This window comes from Trachinotus anak, unplaced genomic scaffold, assembly GCF_046630095.1.
Source record: "Trachinotus anak isolate AG129_WGS33_773 ecotype Australia unplaced genomic scaffold, CSIRO_AGI_Tana_v1 ptg000009l, whole genome shotgun sequence".
Classification (NCBI taxonomy): Eukaryota; Metazoa; Chordata; class Actinopteri; order Carangiformes; family Carangidae; genus Trachinotus; species Trachinotus anak.
The window spans coordinates 12,143,374-12,167,304 of record NW_027273860.1 but is presented as its reverse complement, the minus strand read 5'-3'; the positions used below and the strand labels follow the sequence as shown (position 1 = coordinate 12,167,304).

Genomic DNA, 23,931 nt, shown 5'->3' with positions numbered 1-23,931 from the left:
TCTCAGTTAAGTTCTCAAATTCCCCTTTGGGGGATTTTTAGAAATACTGGCCTCAGTATTCCTAAAATCCTGGCTAGGGCCCGAAAACGATCCTGTATTGTGACTGAGATATTTTGCTTATAAACCATTAATGTGAAAATTTTCTTTCTTTAAATAAAAGGGACAGTGTCTCAAAGTGCCACATTCATGAAACCGGCCCAACCATGTCCAATCTTTACCTTTCTGGACGCTCTTCTCAAATTCAAATGTGCTTTATTGGGATGAATGTTTCAAAAACAATGTTGCAAAAGCATCAAAATATAATTCAGCTGAGTGGATGACAATCACAGAAAAAGAACAATGAGACAACACCAAAATCGATACACATATATACATTTACACCATATTACATGCTTGCTTGTGCGTGTGCATGTGTGTCTAGGTCATTCACTGTCCCTCAGGCTGTGGCATGGTGATTTGTACTCGGCAGCAGGATGTGCGCTGTCTCCTCCTAGGAGTGGAATTACAGAATTGAATTGATTAAAGTAAATGTATCACTGTGTTCTTAATTCAAATACTGTAACACCATACAATAACACCAAGGTGTTGTGGAGCGGTGAATAGTTAATAATATAGATAACAATGTTAGATTCATAATATAGAGTACACTGGATTGTGCTGGCTACCACTCACAACTGTTATCATCCAAGCTCCTTATTCCTCTGTATGTACTGACATGTATCCTGTTTTTGTTTAGCTGTGAAGATTCTCACTCATAGACACAAGTTCAAAAAAAGCAACTTGAAAAAAACAGGTGACCTTACCACGATGTTTGAGAGAGACCACTTGATCAATTAATATATATGTATAGTTTATTTTGGCATTCCATAATAAACCATCTCAAAAATACTTGAACTTGTAGTTTTACATCTATGTTAACTCTGAAGAAGTTAAACAAAACCAACATGCCAAAAAATGAATGAATGAAAACTAAAAGTAAAGAAGTGGCTACAACAAACTGATCAAGTAATTGTATGAGGGAAGGCAAAACCAGACCAGTTACTTTTTAGCCTTTTAAACAGTCATTTAAAAAAAAAAATCACACAATGGGCCATGGATCTCAATTAATGTATGAAAAAGAACTTGTCTCTTGTCATCATCCTCTTTGTCTTGGCATCAGCTCTGTTCCTCTGTAACACACAAATCCCACATGCACCTTAATAACTTTCAGCCTAGTTCTGTTCCTGTCTGTTTAATCCAACATTTAAAGTTCAATTCTTAGGATCCTAATCTGGCACTAATGAAAAAGCTACAGAGACAGCACTTACAGTATGTTAATATGAATCCGTCTTTACTGTCTTCATCTCTCATGCGGCTGGTGAAACACTGGAGCATCCCCTGGCGTGATCTTGTCTTCCTCCTTGTCGTTATCAGCGCTTTTCCTCTGTTACACACGCACACTCAGACACACACACACACTCACTGAGACACACACGCTCAGACACACACACACATACATCAGGTTAATAACTTTAAGCCTAGTCCTGTTTCTGTTTGTTATTGAAAGAAAATCTTCTCTTCTTAGCATCATAGCCTGGCACTACCAAAGAAGGACACTTACCTACATTAAAATCTTCTTTGTCTTCCTCTGAATCTACATCAGCATTGCTCAAAGGCATCGCAAGCAGCAACAGAGTAAATAGGGTTCTCTGAAGGTCTGGTCTCCACTGCTGTCTTTTTAATTGAGCATGTCAACCTGAACCGCCTCTGCCTGACAGACTCTGCCTGCCTTGTTTGTCCATCGGTGGCATGTACCGGCCTGATACTGTGTTTCAAGGGCTGCAAGATCGTCAGAGTCGAGTGTACATTGAGACTCATCTGAGCAATGACGTTGCTTGTGACAGAAAGATGGTCAGATTTTGAGTTGTTGGGTGTCAAGATGCCTGCGGAGGGATGTTAAGGCTGCATGTAAGTGGTGTCGGAGACCACCTCCTCTGTTTAGTGATGGTTGTTCCAGTTTGACGTGAAGGCTTCTTTCATTCCTTGTGCTATGCACATGTGAGTTGGTTTAGTTTCCCCAATGTACAAGTCTGTGTATTCCTACCATTAGATTTGACTGCTATTTTTTGTTGGGCAATGCACACTTCAATTATTTGTAATATGCTTCTCTCCTCTCCTCTTTCAGGACTCTTTCTTTGTTTTCTTATTTAATTGTGTTTATATGGAGGACCAGGGATGTCACAGGAAAATAAATAAAGCATTTCCTTAATTTCATATTCTAATAGGCATTAAAAATAGAAATTGTGAAAAGAATTTATAAATGAACTATTAATCCATCATAAATACTCAAGATCTAAAAATGGATTTACGAAAACAGCATAAAACTCTCATTAAATAAACTATTTAGAAAGAAATGTATTAATTCATGAATAAATAATAGAATTTAAAAACTATTTGAAAACATTTAAAAATAGGAATAAATAACTGAATAAAATAATAAATATGCTTTATTACTTCCTGTGAAATCCCTGGTCCTCCATATGTTTAAGCTTATAGAAAAAACACATTACTATTTTTATTTTAACCCACATCCGCCCCCCCGCATCGGAGGACAAATACCTTTATTCTGTATTACAACTACTGTTTTTTTTTTTTTTAATATTTTTTTCTTTCTCAGCTTGTTAAACCTACAGAATTACATTAAGAGTTTTGGTTTTGTTCAGTTAGATTAGTTCAGATTAAATTAAATAACATTATTACCTGCTGACGGTTTGGCTGGTATTATTTTTACTTTGTGAGTCTAACTGTGTATGTGTGTGTGTCTGTGGTCCTGGAGATCCCTGCTGTGGTGGAAACTATCACAGAGACAGTATTTTAGACAAAGCAGTGCAGTTGAGATCAAAATGAAGGCCAAGTTCAAACATGGGTGTGGTCTAAACAATGAGTACCATACTAACATATAGTACAACATGATGACTGTCGTCATATCTGATGTAATCCCACTAGATGATCTGTAGTTTCAGACTACAATAGAATGTTGTTACGCAAGATTCTTCTCATTTCATTTCTGACGTTCCAAAACATGAGTATTTAGTAATCATTACTACTTCATTAAACAGACACAGACAGACATATAAACACCTGCTAAAGTACTCAGAACTGTCTCTGTGGTAGTTTCCATGACAGCAGATGTCTCCAGGACCACATTTTGCCATGACACACACACAAGGTGAAAACAGTACCAGCCACACACTGTCATGGCTGGTAAATGTGAAGTGATAAGGACAATAGTTGCTGTATTGCTATTGGCTGGTTACTAATGATAATATTAATAATAATGTGTTTGATTAAATCACATTTATTTGATAGGATGAAACTGGATCACATCATATTACGCTGCCTAACATACATTACTGTAATCATCTATGCTTCTCATTCTTTTGATTGTGCTGACATGTATACTTATACTCTTTTTTTAACTTTAGCCCGCCTCTACCCCCGCTAATCAGAGGACAAATCACTTTTTTCTTTATTACAACTACTGTTTTAGAAATTACCTTTCCCTTCTACTAGTGATACTACTACTTACTACTACTATTACTACTTACTTTGAAATTATTAATCTGCCAGTTAAACCTAAAGAATTACAAAATGTGTGTGTGTGTGTGTGTGTGTGTGTGTGTGTGTGTGTGTGCGTGCGTGTCATCAGGGCAAAATGTGGTGCTGGAGATACCTGCTGTAGTGGGAACTACCACAGAGGGAGTTTTGAGTACTTTGGCAGGTGCTTTTTTCAACATGAGAATCAAGTTTGAAGTTGTTATCAACATGAAAATCAAGTTTGAAGATGGGTGCAGTCCAACCCATGAGTACTGAGTACTCATGTAGTAATGAAGTAATAATGTAGTCATGATCTTTTAGTAGTCATGGGTTGGAACATTAACATGTTGATGGGTGTTGCAGTTGGTGTGATCCCATTGCAAGATGGTCTCTTGTTTCCGACTGCAATAGACTGTTGTCATGCAAACTTCTTATCCTTTGATTACTGGACACCCCCTCCATTTTTTAAAATTTAAATATTAAGGTCATATTAACTAGAGACCATCTTGCAATGGGATCATACCAGTCAGAAGTCAGAAAATATGATTTGCTTGTTAAAGAACAGCCATGTTCAAGTCACCATAGCCTGAAAAGAACCCAATCACTATTTTTGAAAATATACCCACTTTCTCTTCATCATCTTCACCTTCCTCCGCTTGATTTTTTTCTTCTCTCCCCTTCTCCTTCTTGCGTTTTATCTTTTCTTCTATTTTTTGTTGTTTCTTTAGTAGCTTCTTCCTCTTACCCTGTTGCCTCCATGTTCTTATCTCCTTCATTTCAGGAGAATCATCTGAAACAAACAGAATATGAAAGATAAGCACTGAGTACAGCTTGACTCCTGCAACCCTCCAATCATTTATAAATCTTCTTATAAAAACATTGAAAGTGACTGTCTATCTACAGAAACAACACAGTATGGAAGCTGACTTTCTTACCATCAGTGTCAATGGCCTCCTCCTTCTGGTAGGTCTTCGAGATAGCCTTGATGATTTGGTCCTTCTGGCGTTCAAGGCGCCATATTTTCAGGCTTGAAATTAGTCCCTTTTTTTTTAAAGATTCATTTCTTTCTGTCTTCTCCTCCTGTTTTTCTCCATCATCATTTTCCTCCTCACTTTCCTGCCTTTCTTTTTCCTCCCTTTCCTGTCTCTCTCTCTCCTCCTGCTCTTGGCTTTCTCTCTCCTTCCTCTCCTGTTTCTTTCTTTCTTCCTTCCTCCCTTCTCTCCTTTCAGTCTTCTCTTGTTCTTCTATTTCCTCTCTCTCAAGTCTTTCTCTCTCCTCTCTTCCCTGTCTCCCTTTCTTATCTTGCTCCCATCTCTCTTCTCCCCCCTTCTCCTTCTTGCGTTTTATCTTTTCCTCCATTTTTTGTTGTTTCTTTAGCAGCTTCTTCCTCTTACCCTGTTGCCTCCATGTTCTTATCTCCTTCATTTCAGGAGTGTCATCTGAAACAAACAGAATATGAAAGATAAGCACTGAGTACAGCTGGACTCCTGCAACCCTCCAATCATTTATAAATAATCTTATAAAAACACTGAAAGTGACTGTTTAACTACAGGAAGAAACACATGCATATGAAATATATTGTACAGTATGGAAGCTGACTTTCTTACCACCAGCATCAATGGCCTCCTCCTTCTGGTAGGTCTTTGAGATAGCCTTGATGATTTGGTCCTTCTGGTGTTCGAGGTACCGTATTTTCAAGTTTGAAATTAGCCCTTTTTTTGTATAAGATTTATTTCTTTCTGTCTTCTCCTCCTGTTTTTCTCCACCATCCTCATCTTCCTCCTCAATCTCCTGTCTTTCTTCCTCCACCCATGCGTATCTTTTTGTTTCCTCCCTCTCAAGTCTCTCTCTCTGCTCTTGGGCCTGTGTCTCTCTCTCCTCCTCCCTCCTCCTCCTTTTCTCCATCCTCACCTGTCTCTCTTTCTCCTCCCTTTCTTGTCTTTCTCTCTCCTCCTGCCTCTCACTTTCTACTTGTTCCTGTCTCTCTCTCTCCTCCCGCTCCTGTCTCTCTCTTTGTACTTGTTCCTGTCTCTCTCTCTTCTCCCTCCTCCTCCTCTTCTCCATCCTCTCCTGTTGTTCAGCTTCCTCTCTCTTCTGTCTCTCTTTTTCCTCCCTCTCCTGTCTCTCTTTCTCCTCCTGTCTCTCTTTCCTCCCTCTCTTGTCTCCCTTTCTCCTCCTGCACCTTTCTCTCTTTTTCTTCCTGTGCCTTTCTCTCTCTTTCCTGCCTCCTCCTTTCAGTCCTCCTCAGTCTTTCTCTCTTCTCCTTCCCTGTCCACTTGTGTTCTTCTCACTCCATCCACTTGTGTTGTTTTCACTCTCCAGTATTCTGAAAGATAAATTAATCATATTGTTTAAATGTAATTGTAAAATAAATTTTAAGTAGACTTTAAAATTGTACTTTTACTACATTTTTATACTCTGTGATCATTTTAATTTACAGACTGCTCCCTTTAAAGATGCATAACAACAACAGGAGCTTCGACTTACCAGCTTAAAGCTCTGGCTGTCCTCAGGATTCTCACTACTTATTAGTCAGCCAGAATGGATGCACCTCACTAAAAAAAAATGTAATCAATTGCCCCAAAATGTAATCAAGTTAACGTACCTCGTGAAGAGAAAAAGTAATAAGTTAACGCCACATGCACACAAGTTGCATTTTCTGTATTAAAACCATGTGGATGTTTTCTGAGCAGAAGACTCCAAAAGTCCTGTCATCCCAGCACACACCTCCCACTCCCTAATAACTCCCAAACCCAGTTTAACTATCAGAATCAGAATCAGTTTTATTGCCAAGTATGTTTCCACATACAAGGAATTTGTTCTGGTGATTGGTGCAATTGGAGGTTCTTGTAAACAACAGGTTTACACAGTTTTAGTTTCTGCCTGTATGTGGGAATCAGGTGGACCATGACATGGTCAGAGTGGCCCAGTGCAGCCCGGACACAAACTGACACAAACCGCTCCCATTCACCTCCAGAATCTGTACCTAAGCGAGCTAACAGGTAGCGGTCTTAGTGCGGGGTCTTCACTGATCACAGCAGCAGTAAGTAGCGAAGCCAGTGAGACCTCAAAGAATTGTATCTAAAATTAATGGCTCTTCCCTTCAGAAGTAGAGTTATCTGAGACTTTCCTCTGCAGCTGTTTTATCACCTTTCAGTCAAAAATACAAATCAAAGGAGACAATCTGGTGTTGATTCATTCCAGTTTCCTCTGCATTTAACTTTTCAAAATGTGCGTTCAAATTTGCAACACTGAGCTCAAACTATATTGTCAATATGTAAAAAATAAATGTATGTATTTGGATAAGCAAACACACAAACATGAATTTTATCAGTTTTGTTTTTTAGAGAAAAGACGGTGTAGTTGGCACTTTGTCGCTCACACATCCCAGCCATTGATATTAGTTTTGCCATTCCGTTTCGTACTTCTGTAATCTCTTTTTCATCATGGATGTATTGATTATAAGGCAGGTCGCCATTTTTTTAAATCCCGCGCCTCCGTCAGGCGTATCCTAGCAACGTTGACAGCACTTCTCATTGGTCGTCACACTCACAACCAATGAGAAGCGCCTTCTTTGCTTCGGTACTGCACAGACCAGAGACAGTGGACAAGATGTATGGAGTATCTTTGGTAATGACAGCCTGACAGACAGGATGAGAGAGAGCAGGACGATTTCTTTCTATCTCATAAAAATCGCCATGTCTCAATAATCTAAACTGTAATATTTCTCTCCCATAGATTTGTACTTAATTGATTCTTAAAAATTCGGAACAAAGCCCATCCAGTATCAGTTCATTGAACATATCTTTTGGTTTCCAATTACAGGACTATTCCTTATTTTACAGGACGGTTGGCAACCGTGACTGTAATCTAAACATTTTGTAATAAAAAAAAAAAAATATATATATATATATATATATATATATATATATATGTAATAAGCCATTAAATTCATTACTTTCCGACACAATATATTTTTTTCAACGAAAAAATTAGCTTAGATGCTAATGCTATGCTAAGCTAATGCTATTGCTAATGCTAATGCTAGCAAGCTTATTAAGTACGCCCGGTGAGCGAAGCTTAGAACCAAAGTTGACTTACCTCTCCGAAGGTCTCGGTGAAAGTGAAGGACGTCAGCTCTGCGCCTGCATTTATATTCCAGCAACATTCTGGAACGCCGTTGCTATGAATGATCAGCAGGTGGTTTCTAAGCACATAATCTTATTTTGTTTTATTTACTTTTACTTTTCGTTTTATCTGATTTTCATAATACCTAGCATGCTTGGTTTTGTTTGTAGCTATGTTTTGTGTGCGCTGATGTCTAAAATAAATGCTGGTTGCTATGGGCACAATATATTACATTATCTTTTTTTATTATTATTATTATTATTATTAATTTTTCCCTCTCCGGTTAAAAACCTGGTATGAACAGTTTTGTTCACACATATTATGCATGTTTTTGCGCGGGTTTTAAAAAATAAAATAATAATAAATGAGTGTAACATAGCCTATGTAGAAATATAAAGATTTTGATGGTTGTCACTGACGATCTGACAATCTGAAAATATTTCTATATTTTATATTTTAAGATCCCTCAGATATGTTTTAAGACATAAAATACTGTTAAATAATTTAATTTTTCCACAATAAGTTTACTAAAAAAGTGTTAAGACAAGCCATCAAGTACTTTTTACTCCAGAATGAAATATATATATATATATATATATATATATATATATATATATATTATTAGATTCAAAATATTACTTTTGGGACATGTGTCCTTCTGTCCTTTCTTTGTGTAAACTATGTGCACTTTTGCAAAACAGCTGTCAATAGCTGTAATGTCACACAATCGTGCTCTTACGTCCACATGTTGAACTTAGATTTAGAGGAAGTTTCCTCCCATCATCAGGAAACAGTCCTCTGGCACACTGCAGGCAGGCTGCATCCTTCTGCATAGTGAAATCAAAGATCGAAATAAGTAATCGATAAGAAAACCACATTTTCGACTGCAGCACTGCAACTGTGTAACTGTGTGAGTGCATGAGCCCACTTCAACTTTTTATTTATGTTTATTCTATGTTTTATGCTCTGTTGCTAATGATTGAGACTAAATAAATAAATAAATAAATAGTATATCTAAGATCCATATCGTAATTATGAATGACCAAATATATTTTTTCCCTTACATGCAAATCATATGCATGGCGACACAGATTAAACTTTCATATATATGAGTGTGGTGCTTTACAGCCAAGTACAGTTTGCTGTGTGTTGGAAAAGGTTTTTTTCTTAAAAAAAAAAACCAAAAAAAACCTACAAACTGATCATTTGATTTACATGTTGAATCTACATCTGAAACCTATAGCAATAAAGGCAGTGGTGTAAAAAAGTACAATATGTTGTCGCTAATTTCTCCACTGCTCTCCACATAGTGCTATGCGGAAGTTTATTTAGATTTGTTTATTTTGAAAAAAAAAAAAAAAAAAAAAAAAAGCAGACAGGAAGAGGTTGTTGGCGGAGAATCAGCTGTGACCTCTCGCCGCGACATCCATGCGTGTTTGATCCAGAGCTGCTCAAATTTCAGACCCCCGGCTTCTTGCAGCGGGGCGGAGTTTAAGCCCCAGCTAGCCGCACGCAGAAAGACAGGCTTGAGTTGCGAGACCGAGCAGAGGCTGGAGGGGAGGTGGACCTGACAGTCACCGGATTATCAAAGATTATCAGCCTGTCAGGGCAGCACCGGCGGACAGGTGGGTAACGCGTCGGTCGGTCGGTCGTCGTTGCCTCGGGTTGGGGATGTGCATGCTCCCCTGCACACAGACAGTGAGGGGGTTGTACCCGCTGCACACCCACAGCGGTTCAGCCGTGTGTGAGCCTTGAGGTATTCAGTGTGGAGATTAATTTCGATTGCATTGTGGGTTCTCATTCATCTCTGGAATAACCCAAACAATGCACAGCGGGGTGAATGTGTATTTTATCCTAATGGTGGCGTCTGGTGAGTGATACTCCTGCAGGGTTTCTCTGGGGTTAGTGTGTTCCGGGCTCCTTTAAAACCGCACTGCCCTTTCACCTTGTTTCAACGTCACAGCAGCGGGCACAGCAGCATTTGTAAAAAACATACAATATTTAGACTTAGATAAAATGTTAATCTCCCAGTTGTGGCTTGTTTTGGAAAAAATAGTACAGAAAAGTCATGTAAAAAGTTAAAAAAAAAAAAAGGCTTAAAGTATGTGACAATAAGACCAAGTTAAAGTAACAATTAACTTGTATGAAATATATGCCTCAGATGTGGTGTTTAGATGCTTCAGTAGTGTTGGAAATGTATGGACAAGTGTGTGTGTGTGTGTGTACTTGTACTTGCTACATAGTAAGGATCAAAAAAAGTATTTTACTAACAGAGTGAGGACATTTTGGGAAAGTGAGGACATTTTGGCTGGTCCTCACTTTTTGAGACACCTTCAAATCACATGTTGAGGGTTAAGACTTGGTTTTAGAGTTATGGTTAGATTTAGGTTTAGGTTAAGGTTAGGGTAAGGGGCTAGGGAATGCATTATGTCAATGAGTGTCCTCACAAAGATGGAAGTACAAGTGTGTGTGTGTGTGTGTGTATGTGTCCTGGGCTGCAAAAAGACAAACTGAAGATGTGGAGCCAAGGAGAGAGAGAAAGTCAATAAGCTTGGTGGTTGATTAGAAATGTTGTCACAGGCTTTCCAGTGCAAAGCAGTTGTGTAGTTGATATTTGTGAATGAAATGTGCCCCCCCCCCCCCCCCCCGCCCGCCTTCTAACAGGTATCTCACCTGTTCCCTTATCAGTAAATGATTACAGTGTGAATACAGATAATCTCTAACTCTGTTTTACTCTATCTTCTCAGACTCCATTCAGTCCCAGATTCAGGACCAGCTTCTTCATCTCTTGTCACTATGGCTGAAACTGAGGGGAAATTCGACTTTGCCATCGACCGGGGGGGCACCTTCACCGATGTGTTTGCCCGGCTGCCTGATGGCCGCGAGAGAGTCCTGAAACTGCTCTCGCGAGACCCGCAGAACTACAAAGACGCTCCTACTGAGGGGATTCGCAGAGTCCTGGAGGAGGTAACCTGACTGGATGGATGTATTAATACATACTTTTCTGAAATACTAGAAAGCACTTTATAGTTATATTTCCTTTATACAAAGAGTTTTGTGGGATGGGATGATTGAGGTCTTAAAAGTTGCTACACATGTAGTTCAAATCATGGGCCAGATTTTGATTGAAAAACTGTAGTAAAAAGTGTAGTTGAGTTTGAGATTTTCTAGAAAGCTGTCTTGTCTTAGAAATCCCAAATCCAAAGCTTAAAGTCACTATGTTCTCTTCAGGTAAATTTAATTCTATTTACAGTTTAACATAATAAATTCACATTTTTGCTGTTGCTGTTTATGTGAATGGAGCTGGTCATTTGCCAGAGAAGGAGACTGTGTTTGTAACCGACAGGATTGAACATTAAATTACGCTTTCACGTTGCAGCTGACATTAAACAAGGTGAAATGGGATCTTATCTGTATGTAAAGCTATTTAGTGGTTGATAAATGGACATGGCAATGATCCACGTAGCTGTTTGCAGTTAAATAGAGTGAAAATGGAGAAGTCGTGCGTATCATTAAATCAGTAGTAAAACAAAAACAAGTTGAAGCAGCGAATAAAACACTGTCAGCATTGTTAGTCTGAATCTTGAGATAATCTGGCTGGTTTTGAACACATAGCATGAGCATTACAAGAGCTGACTAAAATTAGACTGTCGAAAGCAGATCAAAACATGTCTTTGATCAGACAGCAGTCGAACGATGCACAAAGGAGAAAAATACAGCGTATGTAATCATAGGATGTAATTTCATGTTTTGTCATGTCATTTATGATATTACACTACATCACTACTGTAACTGTAAGAGGGACAGTTATGATAAACTCATATTTGTACGCATTTGTTGACAGGAAACAGGGCGACTCTTCCCTCGCGACCAGCCTGTAGACACCTCACTGATTGGCTGGATCAGAATGGGCACAACGGTGGCAACCAACGCTTTACTGGAGAGGGAAGGAGAGAGGACTGCGCTCCTGGTCACAAAGGGCTTTAAAGACTTGCTGCATATTGGCACACAGGCCAGGCCAAAGCTGTTTGATTTGGTTTGTAATCGTAGTTTTCTCAACCCATGAATATGTACGTAAATGTTTACATTTAAAAGGTAAAGTGAGTACAGACACGGTTATGTAAGCCACTGAATAGCTACTTGACCCTGAATTTTGAGTTTATCCAACCACCTGACTGTGCAAAGATATTCGAGCAGATCAGCACCGTAATGTGTTTTTAACTGTACTGTATGCGGTGTTCACGGGTAGCCTGGATAAAGGGCTATTGTCCCTGCAACATAAGGTTTAGTTATTATCTTGTATTTCAGAGACTGAGGGCAGGTCCTGGAATTTGCCCCCAGACCAGTTGTACCATTAATAGTTTCAGTGGTCACACATCTATGAAGCCGATGCTCTGTTACAGAAGGGTAAAGAAAAAGACATTTTAAGTAATTTTTCCTCATTTTAAGAGGCATTCACAAACAGAGCATATGACAAACACATGGAGATTTACCTAATCACTGGCTCATCACACTCATGCTGACCCGGCCTCCTACATGCATGTTGCAATATGTTGTGTCCATTCCTATCTTCATATCACTGGGATGTACCATTATATCAGATGTTTCTCCTAATGGCACACCTGTTTTGAATTCACATGACACCTCCTGTGTGTATATTAACAGGAGGTTGCAGTGCCTGAGGTGCTGTATGAGGAGGTAATAGAGGCGGATGAGCGAGTCGTCCTCAGGCAAGATGGCTGCCAGCTGCCCAGGAAAGATACCAAACGTATTGTCACAGGTGTGAAACACAACTATGCGTTCTCTTTTATGGGTGTAGCGGTGCCTCAATATTTTGTCAAAACATAAACTTGTTGACTTTGAGTTTATTTTGCCGCTAAATTGTTTAGCCACATTAGCCGAGGTCCATCACTTTGCGGACATAATACTTGCTAAGCTAATCACATTTCCGTCTGTGTCAGTTTTACTTTGTGTGGAGGGCTAATTAGCTAATGTTTGTATGCTAACACGCTAAACTAAGATGGTGATGCGAAACATTACACCTCCTAAACCCCAGCATGTTAGCTTTGTCATTGTCAACAAGGCACATGCATGTACATTTTTTAATCAAGTCAAAAAAAAATGTGTTTCTTCTGTGCAGTAAAAACCCATCTGTTCAGTCTTCCTCCCTCTTTAAGTTTCTTTCTCTTTATGTTCTTAATGTTTTCACATAATTCATCAGCAAACTGTATTTTTTTGGTTAATAATATAGGACTTTAAGTTCAGTCGAGTAGCACACACATGGTAAGCTGCTGTGTATGATATGTATGAATAATTTGAAATACTGTGTGTGTGTGTGTGTGTGTGCACTGGTGTTTCTCAGGCAGTACTGGGGACTCTCTGGAGGTGTGGAGGGAGCTGGATCTTGAGCGTGTAGAAAAAGACCTGAGAGGAGTTCTGTCTCGTGGTATCACCAGTCTGGCTGTCCTTCTGCTGCACTCATACACGTCAGTAGTTCAGCTCCTTTCTGTCCTTTCAGGCATGGAGGCATATTTATTCAAGCTATATTTACTCTTTACTTACTTATCTTTCTTCCAGTCACATGCAATCTCTCCATGCCTAGAACAAATTTTAAAGTTAAAGCTCACTTATACACTTGTTTTTTTTTTGTTTTTTTTAATGTCAGCATTTGCACAGTTATACAGTTCACTTCCTCAGTCTCTCCTTGACACTGTGGGAGTGGCGTTATGTACACAGAGCATGTTAATGGTGATTGGTGTCTAATAGCCTGTTTCTATTGCATATGTAACCCACGTGGTTTACTAGGTGGAAGTTCTTGTTTTTCTACCTACGGTTCTTCCCTTTACTTCAAGTCTTCTCCCATTTGTTCCTTGAAACCCATTCACATTTGTAGAAACAGTCTGCAGATGTCTTACCTCAATGAAAGAGGTTGACTTCAGCTCAGTTAAAAAACTTTCACTATTTAACATTTTTTTGCTTCCTGTCACATGTCACAGACAAAGCACATGTATGCTTTTCTCTCCATTAGGAAAAATGTGATTTGGAGGCTTTTAAGTGATAAGACAAACATACTGTAGAATAAAGGAGTGGTAAAATTACATAAGAGTTTTATGATTGACTTGTATGTCAGCCCCAGTCTCCACCCTGTCCCTCTCTCTTTCTCTCCCTGTCAGATGGTCTGATCATGAGAAAGCAGTGGGGGCCCTGGCACGTAGTCTGGGCTTCACCCAGGTGTCTCTGTCCAGTGAGGTCATGCCCATGGTGCGGGCGGTGCCTCGGGGCTACACCGTCTGTGCTGACGCCTACCTCACACCCAAAATTCGTCAGTATTTAAAAGGCTTCACCTCTGGCTTCAAGGGTGGCCTGAAGGTGTGTTCAATGTGTTTCTCACATCAATTATGTGTATAGTGTTTGTGTCGATCCAAGATACCACAACTTCTTAAATTGAGTGCCGAGTCAAGCATGGAGGCAAAAATCGGGCTGGGTGTCAGTTTCAGATGCTGTTTCATCTGAACACTGTAGTGATCTCTTGTATCTCTTGTTCCCCTCCGACCTCAGGATGTGGATGTGTTGTTCATGCAGTCAGATGGAGGCCTGACTCCCATGGAACAGTTCTGTGGTTCACGGGCCATTCTGTCTGGCCCAGCGGGGGGTGTGGTGGGATACGCCATCACCTCTTACAGCCAGCTGGAGAAGAAACCTGTGATTGGCTTTGACATGGGCGGTGAGCAGGGGGAATACCTTGAGCAAACCCTGAGTGCACAGACTATTTGAGGGACTTCCTGTTATTGTTTTGTAGTTCTTTGTTGTGAGATTTACTGTGCATCTAAATTGTCTCAAATGTTGATTATTACACTTGATAGTTTGTATATGTCCAACTTTTTTTACTGGAGTTTGTTGTTTGAGTGCTGATCCTTGCATTCAGTATTTTTATTACAGCTTAAACAAAAAGCAAAAATAGAGTTAGTAAGGTTCTTGTTGTTTGGATTTGCCCTTTTACAGACTTCACTTTTTTCTATTCTTTTCATCTTCCTGACTAGCTCTTTCTTCTTTGTTCCCTCAGGAACCTCTACAGATGTGAGTCGATATGCTGGCCAGTATGAACATGTGTTTGAGGCTACCACAGCTGGAGTCACCCTGCAAGCACCTCAGCTGGACATTAACACTGTGGCGGCAGGAGGAGGGTCACGACTCTTCTTCAGGTCAGTTGCAGTGCATAAGTGTGTATCCTGTATATACACACTCTTCTATAGATTCAGTTCAATTTGTTGTTAAGCTGTTGTTAAGAAAGGTAAATATCTTCAATGGAAGTTTTGAACAATTAGTACTTAATATTTCCAGTGGATTTTTAACTTTGTGATATTTGAACTGTAAAAGAATAAAAAAGTATTAAAGCGCCTGGCACATCTGTAACAGATTCATTTGAAATACGATGTGAGTCTGGTCAGCGTTAGTGAAGCATTGAATGCTTTGAAGTGAGAACTGTAACCTTGCTAAGTCTCTGACACAAGTCTTTAATAAGAGACAGTGAGCAAGTCATGCACTCTGACATGCACTTTCCATTTCTCTTAATCTGTTTCAGTTTAACATTATGAATTGATGCATTGGATTATCCACTTTAAAAGAATTCCTTTAATTTTCCTTTGCTTCTTTCTTCCTGTTCTGTGACCTCTCTCCTTTCCTCTCAGGTCAGGGATGTTTGTGGTTGGACCAGAGTCTGCAGGTGCACATCCAGGACCAGCATGCTACAGAAAAGGTAACAGAAAGCTCGATTTCCCCCACCATTCTTCAACTCTCCAATTTCTGTCTCTTCTTTATTGAGTCCACAACCTGGTAGATGGTTAACTATACGTTCGCAGCTCACTTTAACCACCCTCAGTGGTTTTGTCCACTCTTTCAATCATTATCATGCATCCAGCTGTCTCAGCCGTCATTCATCAAAGCACAAATCCAGGCATGTAGGGTGGGACTGGATTATTACTGTCATATAGCTCCATGACAGCAGAAATTGGCACAAATCCAATGTTCAGATGATATAACTGAAGCCTGCCTCTCAGTTCTCAGTCGGAGCAGCAATGTGTGGTAACATAAAGAAACTTGACTCTGACTTTATTGTGGATGTACCCTGTTGGACGGTTGAGGAGTGGTTAGCTCTTTTTCATATAACATGATCTCCAGTGCCTTTCACAGTTTTACTTCAACATTTTCTCACAGAATGTCCTAAAGAAAAAACCTAGTTGTGGTGAAACTGAATTACAATTGATTCACTGTGGAATTTTTCTACTGTAGGTGGCCCTTTGACTGTGACCGATGCTAACTTAGCCCTGGGACGACTCCTTCCTTCTTTCTTCCCAAAAATCTTTGGGCCTGGGGAGAATGAACCACTGTCCTTGGAGGAGACCATGAAGCATTTCCATCATCTCACCCAAGAGATCAACCTCTTCTTGTCTTCTAGCCAGTCACAGGCACTAATGTTTACTTATTGAATTATCATTATTGAATAGACCTCTAATTTTCTTTTGTAAGGAGTAAGGGGGGATAATGATGAGGGTAATGTTTTTTATTTATTTATATTTTCATTTGAAGGTTAGCGCAAATGGGGCCAACCACCCACACAATAGCATGTTGCCAAACAGCCAGTCTGAGATGAGTGTGGAGGAGGTTGCCATGGGATTCATTCGTGTCGCTAATGAAGCCATGTGCCGGCCAATTAGAGCTCTGACACAGGTAATTTGGGTATTAAAGTTATTGCTCCAGCTTGATGAAATGGCGATGCTATATTTGACTACATTTTTATCTCTCCCATGTCTTTCATTCTCTCCTCCCCCTCCCTACATCTTAAACCCCCTAGGCCAAGGGCCATGATACATCTCAACATGTGTTAGCATGTTTCGGGGGTGCAGGTGGCCAACATGCTTGTGCTATTGCCCGAGCCCTGGGGATGAAGACTGTCTTTATACATAAGTAAGGTTGACAGACTGTGTTTCAGTGTTGTTGTGCGTGCGTGCGTGCGTGCGTGCGTGCGTGCGTGCGTGCGTGCGTGCGTGCGTGCGTGCGTGCGTGCGTGTGTGTGTGTCGGGGAGTCTGTAGGTGAGACCAGAAAGAAAAGGTCGAACACAAGAAAAATTGATTGTTGTTTTGCAGGTATAGTGGCGTGCTGTCTGCCTACGGGTTAGCTCTAGCTGACGTGGTGGAGGAGGTGCAGGAGCCATGCTCACTGCAGTATGAACAGCACTGTTTCAGCGAGCTCGACCGGAGGGTGGAGCAGCTATCAAAACGCTGCCATGATACACTCTGCACACGTGGCTTCACAAGGTCAGGCCCCACAAAACACTACATGCTCTGCAGTCAACCAACTGTTTCCCCAGCCCCATTAATCTACCCCACCTTTTCACTGTTACAAAAAAAACCACTGACACTCACTAAATATATGCATTTTTAACAAATAATGATCCATTATTTATTTTATTTACTTTAATACTTTATTTTTCTATCTATCTATCTATCTATCTATCTATCTATCTATCTATCTATCTATCTATCTATCTATCTATCTATCTAACACCAGATTAAAGCAGCCTTGTGGTTCTTGTCTTCTTCAGCAGTCAGATAACCACTGAGGTTTTCCTCCACCTGCGTTATGAGGGCACAGACTGTGCGCTCATGGTTACTGCTGCTGGTTACCCCAGCAACGCCCAGTCCTGTCGAGCTGGAGACTTCCACAGTGCCTTCACCAAACGGTTAGCTCCATGTTTACACATTTGTTCACTTATGTCACAAGTCCTGTACTCACTCAGTGGATGAATCACTGCCTTGTACACTTTGGCTCCTTTTAAGGTTTACAATGTGTAAGCAAACACACCAATTGGTTAATGTGTCATCTTTCCATAGGAAATCCAGTAAGCTTAGTAAACTATGGAGCTGTTTATATACACTATTCATGCTTTCCTATGTTCCCTCTAACCTTTTTCTTCCCCCTTTTCTTATGTCACATACCTTCTTTCTTTCTAGCTATTTGAAGGAATTTGGATTCACCATCCCAGACAGACCCATCGTGGTCGATGACATCAGAGTGAGGGGTTGTGGAAAATCTGGTATCAAATCGGTGCATAAAACTAAGATGGAATCTGGGCAGGCCAAACCTGTCACGGTATATGGAGTCACTTCACACACTTTCATTAATATATACATTATGCTTTGATAGACACCAGTGAATACATTTAAAGTGTAATGAAATACTTAAAGTAAACACATCTCTCTGGGCTGGAAACTTTTATGTATGGTTATTTATCCCTCTTCTTCTCTGTAGATGACCAAGTGTTACTTTGAGGATGGTTACCTGGACACCAGTGTGTATCTATGGGAGGAGCTGCCATGTGGTCACAGCATCCAGGGACCAGCCATCATCATTGACAAGAACAGGCAAGCATTTTCCACTTATGTCTTTTTTTCATTATAGCATCTGCTATTTTCGATTTTAATGTTTTATATTTGTTTCGCTGAATTCAGAACATTGCAATGGGTTAAATATGATGAAATGATGCCTTTGAATTAACAGTTTCAGAAGTCTTACATTTAATTGTTTGCTCACTACTATAGATGTGTAATACTTACTCAAATACTTCCAAAATACAACTTTTCTGGGTTGAGTTTGATGTGACCTTGGTCTTAATTTGGATCTTTAAAGAGCTTCAGTGGCAATAATGTCTGTGTTTACCCTGAACATATGTGCTTGCATAAAGGAAAATGTTTTTTTCTTTCTTTCTTTCCCCCATCAGCACCATCCTGGTGGAGCCATGCTGTGAGGCTCGTCTGACAGAGGGGGGCGATGTTTGCATGACTGTAGGCTCTGACCCTCACTGTGCACTTGGCACTGAGCTGAACACCGTGCAGCTTTCCATCTTCTCCCACCGCTTCATGAGCATAGCAGGTATACCAACAGAGAAGAGAGGTGGAGAGGAGAGAATGAGGAAGTTACATAGGGATCTATGAAGACTGAGTCGTTTTCTGTGTCAATTTCCTATTTACTTGTTCAAGTTTGTTCCACTTATCTTCCTCAACAGAGCAGATGGGCCGAGTTCTCCAAAGAACCTCCATCTCCACCAACATCAAGGAACGTCTCGACTTCTCCTGCGCTGTGTTCGGACCAGACGGGGGTCTGGTGTCCAATGCACCTCACATCCCTGTCCACCTGGGTGCCATGCAAGAGACTGTCCAGTACCAGGTAAGGGATGGTTAGCCATGTGTGTTTCTGAGTGCAGTCAGAAACACATTTAGGCAGAGTGACATACAGTGAAGTTCTTTTTTTGTGCTTCTTCTCTATGCAGATCAGATCACTGGGCAACAAGCTGAAAGAAGGGGACGTGATTCTGAGTAACCACCCGTGTGCTGGAGGCAGCCACCTGCCAGATCTCACAGTCATCACACCAGTCAGTCCGTCTAGTTTTCTTTCTGCATCCTTGCTCTCTTCAGTGCCACTTTTTCCCTTTTCTAACATACCTCTCCTATCTCTCTCTCACTGCCTTCTTTCTCACTCTTTTCACTCCAGGTGTTCAGAAAAGGGGTGAGCGGTCCAGTGTTCTTTGTAGCCAGCAGGGGGCACCATGCCGACATTGGAGGTATCACTCCAGGCTCCATGCCCCCCCATTCCACCTCCCTTCAGCAGGAGGGTGCTGTCTTCATTTCCTTCAAACTTGTCACTGGTGGGGTCTTCCAGGAAGAGGGTGAGAGATTAGGAGCTGAACTGAGAATGATTGTAAGAGACTGATGAAAGGAAGCAGAGCTGTATCTTACCAACAATAAAGAATAAAGAATAATAATAAATAAAGAATCATTACTTCCTGTTCAAATCACTTGTTTGCAAATATACAGTGATTTCACAGAGACCATACTAAACCAGTGACTTTGCATGTTAGTAATTTAACAAAAATAATGGGTCTGAATGTTTCCTGTCATCTTATGTGACATTTACAACACTTTCTTCACTCTCTGTTCCCATCATGCTTTTCTCCTTGTCCCTTGTTTCCCCCATTGCATTCCTCCCTGGGCTTTTCCTTCCTTCTCCATATCAGCTGTAACTGAAGCTCTCATGGCTCCAGCCCAGTACCCAGACTGCTCTGGGACTCGTAATCTCCATGACAACCTGTCAGACCTGCGGGCTCAAGTGGCAGCCAATCAGAGAGGCAGCCAGTTGGTGGGGGAGTTGATTGACGGCTATGGGCTGGCTGTGGTCCAGGCCTACATGGGGTACATTCAGGTAAGTGTGGCTCCATGTGAAACAGTGTAAAGAAAAAAAATATATTGTTATTCTAGAAAGTATTAAGTACTGCTTGTGTTGCACTGCTACAGCCTTTGTGTGTAAATGTTTCAGAGTAATGCAGAGCTGGCAGTGAGGGACATGCTGAGAGACTTTGCACGTCGCCGACGGCAACAGACTGGCTCCTTGGAGGTGGAGTCAGAGGATTTCATGGATGATGGGACACCAATCAGACTGCGGGTCCAGATTAATGAAGAACAGGTTAGCAGAAGGAATCCCCTCAGATTTCATAAGTGTATTGATCAACTTGAAAGACATTACAAACTTGCATTAGGAAGAAGTTAAATAATTTCTTAGTGTGAATATGTAATTAAATAAAAAAAAACTCCATCATTACAGGGCAGTGCAGTGTTTGACTTCACAGGGACTGGCACAGAAGTGTGGGGGAACTGCAATGCTCCACGGGCCATCACTCTCTCTGCCCTCATCTACTGCCTGCGCTGCATGGTCGGACAGGACATCCCCCTCAACCAGGTAAAGAGGTTTTATTCTAGGAACCATTGTGTGGGTCTCAGGAACTGTAAAGGTGTGGTTGTCTGTATAAACAGGTTCAGATAGCAGGTTCCATCCAGTACCAAGTTGGTAGAGCAAACAGCAACAGCACTCAGGCAGGCTTCTTTAAAGCATTCATGGTCAAAGTCAGAACCAGATACTTTTTATATCTGCACAGAAAAAGATGTGATTTTTTTTCTCAGCTGTAATGAAACACAAGTTTATAACTCATCAGTCTAATAATCTATGTCTCTTAACATTTTCTACATGAGGATTTGGCTTTTGGCTGTCTGTGTAACAATTCATCACTCATTTAGAAATAAATTCAAATACTTGAAAAAGTAATATTTAGTTCCATCTTTTTTATTGTTTATCTGTTTCTTTTTCATATTCAGGGTTGTCTTGCACCAATCAAAGTCATCATCCCCCCTGGCTCGATCCTCCAGCCTTCCCAGAATGCAGCTGTGGTTGGAGGAAATGTTCTTACTTCCCAGAGAGTGGTTGATGTCATCTTCAGGGCGTTTGAAGTGTGTGCGGCATCACAGGTAAGAGGCTGGATTTGACCATGAAAAAAATGTTTGCACTTTAAAGGTAGTTATCTTGGGGGAGATATTCTTATTATCTAGCTTAAATCTCTTTATGTTGTCATCTTTCTTCCCTTCAGGGCTGCATGAACAACATTTCATTTGGCAGTGAGAGAATCGGTTACTATGAGACTGTTGCTGGGGGAGCAGGGGCCGGGCCGGGCTGGAATGGGAGGAGTGGGGTTCACAGTCACATGACCAACACTCGCATCACTGACCCTGAGATTCTCGAGAAAAGGTGGGACTTGAGTTCAAGTTTTAGTTGAAGAAATTTAAAGTGTGAATTTGTTGTGTCCAATAATGTTCTGTTGATATTATTGCTTTGTACATTGGCTCCTGTCTGTGTCGTGTTCAGGTATCCAGTGATTTTAGAGCAGTTCTCTCTGCGGCCCAGCTCAGGAGGTGAGGGGAAATACTGCGGTGGAGATGGCGTGATCCGGAAACTTTTGTTCAGGAACAAGGTGGTTCTGTCCGTACTGACAGAGAGACGATCCACTTGCCCCTACGGCCTCGGGGGTAAACTCTCAGCCTTTGAACTTGCTTTCATTTTACCTCGTAGCTAGTCTTTCATTTTACTATGTAAACTTAATCCCTTTATCTCCTTGTCAGGGGGTGAGGATGGTGCAGCTGGGCTAAACCTGCTCAACAGGGCAGATGGCAGAGTCCTCAACCTGGGAGCCAAAACCAGTGTCAGCCTTCAGCCCGGGGTAACACTGCACAATGTGGATGTGAAAACAATCATTATCAGAATAACAGCAGAAGATATTCCAAATACAAGATAACCTTATCGAATTTTGTTATACTACATGAAAATGTTAATCTATAATCTGTAGGAGTACAAATATAATAAGTGGTGTCCCATGTCTTTATTAAATAAGGCACACAAACAGATTTTTCTGATCTGTAGCTTTATATTTCAAACATGGTCAAACCATGAGGTAACTGTTAGTGTAAGACCGCTGAATGAGAAGGAAAGACTGTTTATGGTCTATGGTCCTGACTGGTTGTTGTATTGATTGTCATTTATTCCAATAGCTGTGTACAGCTACTACTACTGCTACTGCTCCAATTATTGTTAATTAAGACTGTTAGGAAGTGGTAGGCACCTATTAAGTACAATCAAAGAAACTTAAATGAGCTTTTCAGTTGGTATAAACTGAAAAGTCCTATATATGTCATATATATCCTCTGTTTGTCTGTGTGTCTCCCCCTACAGGACATGTTCTGCCTCTACACCCCTGGAGGAGGAGGATTTGGAGGAAAAGAGGAAACCAACAGTAAACCTCAGGCCAAGCGCAGGCGCTTGAATGAGACTTTCCTTGAGAGGGGCAGTGTATTTGAATACCGAATGGCACAAGAGGGTGTGTGAGAAGAAATAAGAAAGCAAGAGAGAGTTAACAGACAAGCCAGAGGAGAGGAGGGAAAGAGATGAGAAAATTGCAGAAACACAAGCACAATGAAAGATGGAGAAGACAGAGTGAGACACCTTGATAAAGATGGAAGGATTTTTTTAAATGAGCAAGGAAAACAGTGGTAACAACACTCATCATCCTACTGTGAGAAAGAAAGACCTAGATGCAGACTAGTAACATTTTATCAGTTTCTACTTGTACTAACAGCTGCCATCAGCTAGGACAAAAATGTTTTCCAGTAACACTGTTTTGCAGTTATCTGTGTGCTAACAGCTAGTTTCATAAACTTTAACATACAGAAATGTCATATATTTTCAGGATTTATGAAAAATAACACTACAGTCTAATACACTAAGACACTACAGACGTACTTACATTAGCAGGCTAAATGTCAACAACAAAGGTGAAAAGAGTCATTTGTAAGTTTTGCTGTTGCTACATAGCCAATGTAAGCATTAACTGTTTGCTTACCAGTCAAGGAGAAATGTTCAGCATCAAACTTCAGTCCTTTAATGCCAAGAGCTGTGCCCATCGATGGAAAGTATCGCTAACAAGCTTGCCCCAGCCCAGTTGGACTGTCTTGTCACTTTATGATACTGAGTCACTGTTGCAATCAGCCTGCCCTGAATCATAATCAGGACGTATCATAACTTCAACTCAACGAAGGCTGAAGCTCTTGCTAAGACTGGCAAATAAAACAGCTGTTAATGTTAACGCTGGCTATGTAGCAATAACAAGCTGTCCACAACCAACTATACATGACATCAAAAACATTTTCTGTGATTGATGCATAGAATAAGTTTCTCAGTTAAAACGTTCCACTTGTTCATTGGAATGTTTTTTTTTTTATAGTAACTCAGTATGTTTAGTTGCCCTTTTTTGATAATACATATCACATTTTATGGAGACTCCAAAATTGCCATTGTATTTTTGCCAACTGAAGTGTTTTCCAGTTTTTACATTGATTCCAGCTTAACTGTAGAAAGATAAAGCCAATCTGTTTTAACTGGAACAACCACTTGTGTAACAAAACAACTTGATGTGGTTACTGCTCTTCTGTTATTACATCAGGACAGATAAATAAACCCCATTTCTACGAATGAGATTGCCCTGTTTTCTAAATCCTTTCTTTCAATGAAAACAGGAGTTTCACATTTATTGTGTAGGACAGGGAAAGTCTTTTTAAATCTCCAGTTTTCCACAACTTTTCATGCATTTTTCAACCTCTTCTTCTCATTCATACTTTCAGCTAGAAACTACATCCAAAACTCAAAATGCTCAGAAACCTGTCTATATTTTTGGTTGTATTCACCTTTGAAATCCCATACACGGTTTTTACACAGTGACAGTTAAAGTTGTGTTACCAGATTTTTCTCAGCAGCAGAGATTAAGGTAAGGGGACCACCGGCCCTCTGATTGGTCT

At 40.5% G+C, this 23,931-nt stretch overlaps 2 protein-coding genes across 5 annotated transcripts; one reads left to right on the top strand and one right to left on the bottom strand.

Annotated features, from left to right (window-relative positions):
- Position 1: 1 nt before the first annotated feature.
- Positions 2-8,233, bottom strand: LOC139625415 (golgin subfamily A member 6-like protein 25). 3 transcript variants are annotated; one of them, XM_071485375.1, is made up of 6 exons: positions 7,678-8,233; positions 5,184-5,902; positions 4,512-5,015; positions 4,203-4,366; positions 1,308-1,461; positions 2-1,169 (listed from the first exon to the last, which is right to left on the bottom strand). In XM_071485375.1, exons 2-5 carry the CDS (start codon positions 5,638-5,640, stop codon positions 1,459-1,461), a joined length of 1,128 nt encoding a protein of 375 aa, XP_071341476.1. In that variant the 5' UTR covers positions 5,641-5,902; positions 7,678-8,233; the 3' UTR covers positions 2-1,169; positions 1,308-1,458. The 3 variants fall into 3 exon arrangements, with proteins under 3 accessions (XP_071341476.1, XP_071341475.1, XP_071341477.1); XM_071485374.1 differs by lacking the exon at positions 7,678-8,233 and adding an exon at positions 6,064-7,473; XM_071485376.1 differs by lacking the exon at positions 7,678-8,233 and having other exon boundaries at positions 2-484; positions 1,299-1,461; positions 5,184-7,473.
- Positions 8,234-9,188: 955 nt separating this feature from the next.
- Positions 9,189-23,613, top strand: oplah (5-oxoprolinase, ATP-hydrolysing). 2 transcript variants are annotated; one of them, XM_071485361.1, is made up of 28 exons: positions 9,189-9,329; positions 10,452-10,671; positions 11,549-11,740; positions 12,370-12,484; positions 13,067-13,190; positions 13,878-14,073; positions 14,263-14,428; positions 14,768-14,906; positions 15,393-15,460; positions 15,994-16,169; positions 16,291-16,431; positions 16,556-16,668; positions 16,849-17,019; positions 17,307-17,444; positions 17,716-17,854; positions 18,014-18,126; positions 18,483-18,634; positions 18,768-18,928; positions 19,032-19,133; positions 19,253-19,427; positions 19,776-19,960; positions 20,075-20,221; positions 20,360-20,494; positions 20,908-21,057; positions 21,177-21,334; positions 21,452-21,612; positions 21,706-21,803; positions 22,313-23,613. In XM_071485361.1, the coding sequence occupies exons 2-28, from the start codon at positions 10,501-10,503 to the stop codon at positions 22,463-22,465; spliced, it is 3,939 nt and encodes a 1,312-aa protein (XP_071341462.1). In that variant the 5' UTR covers positions 9,189-9,329; positions 10,452-10,500; the 3' UTR covers positions 22,466-23,613. The 2 variants fall into 2 exon arrangements, with proteins under 2 accessions (XP_071341462.1, XP_071341463.1); XM_071485362.1 differs by having other exon boundaries at positions 17,310-17,444; positions 22,313-22,535.
- The last annotated feature ends 318 nt before the right edge of the window (positions 23,614-23,931 follow it).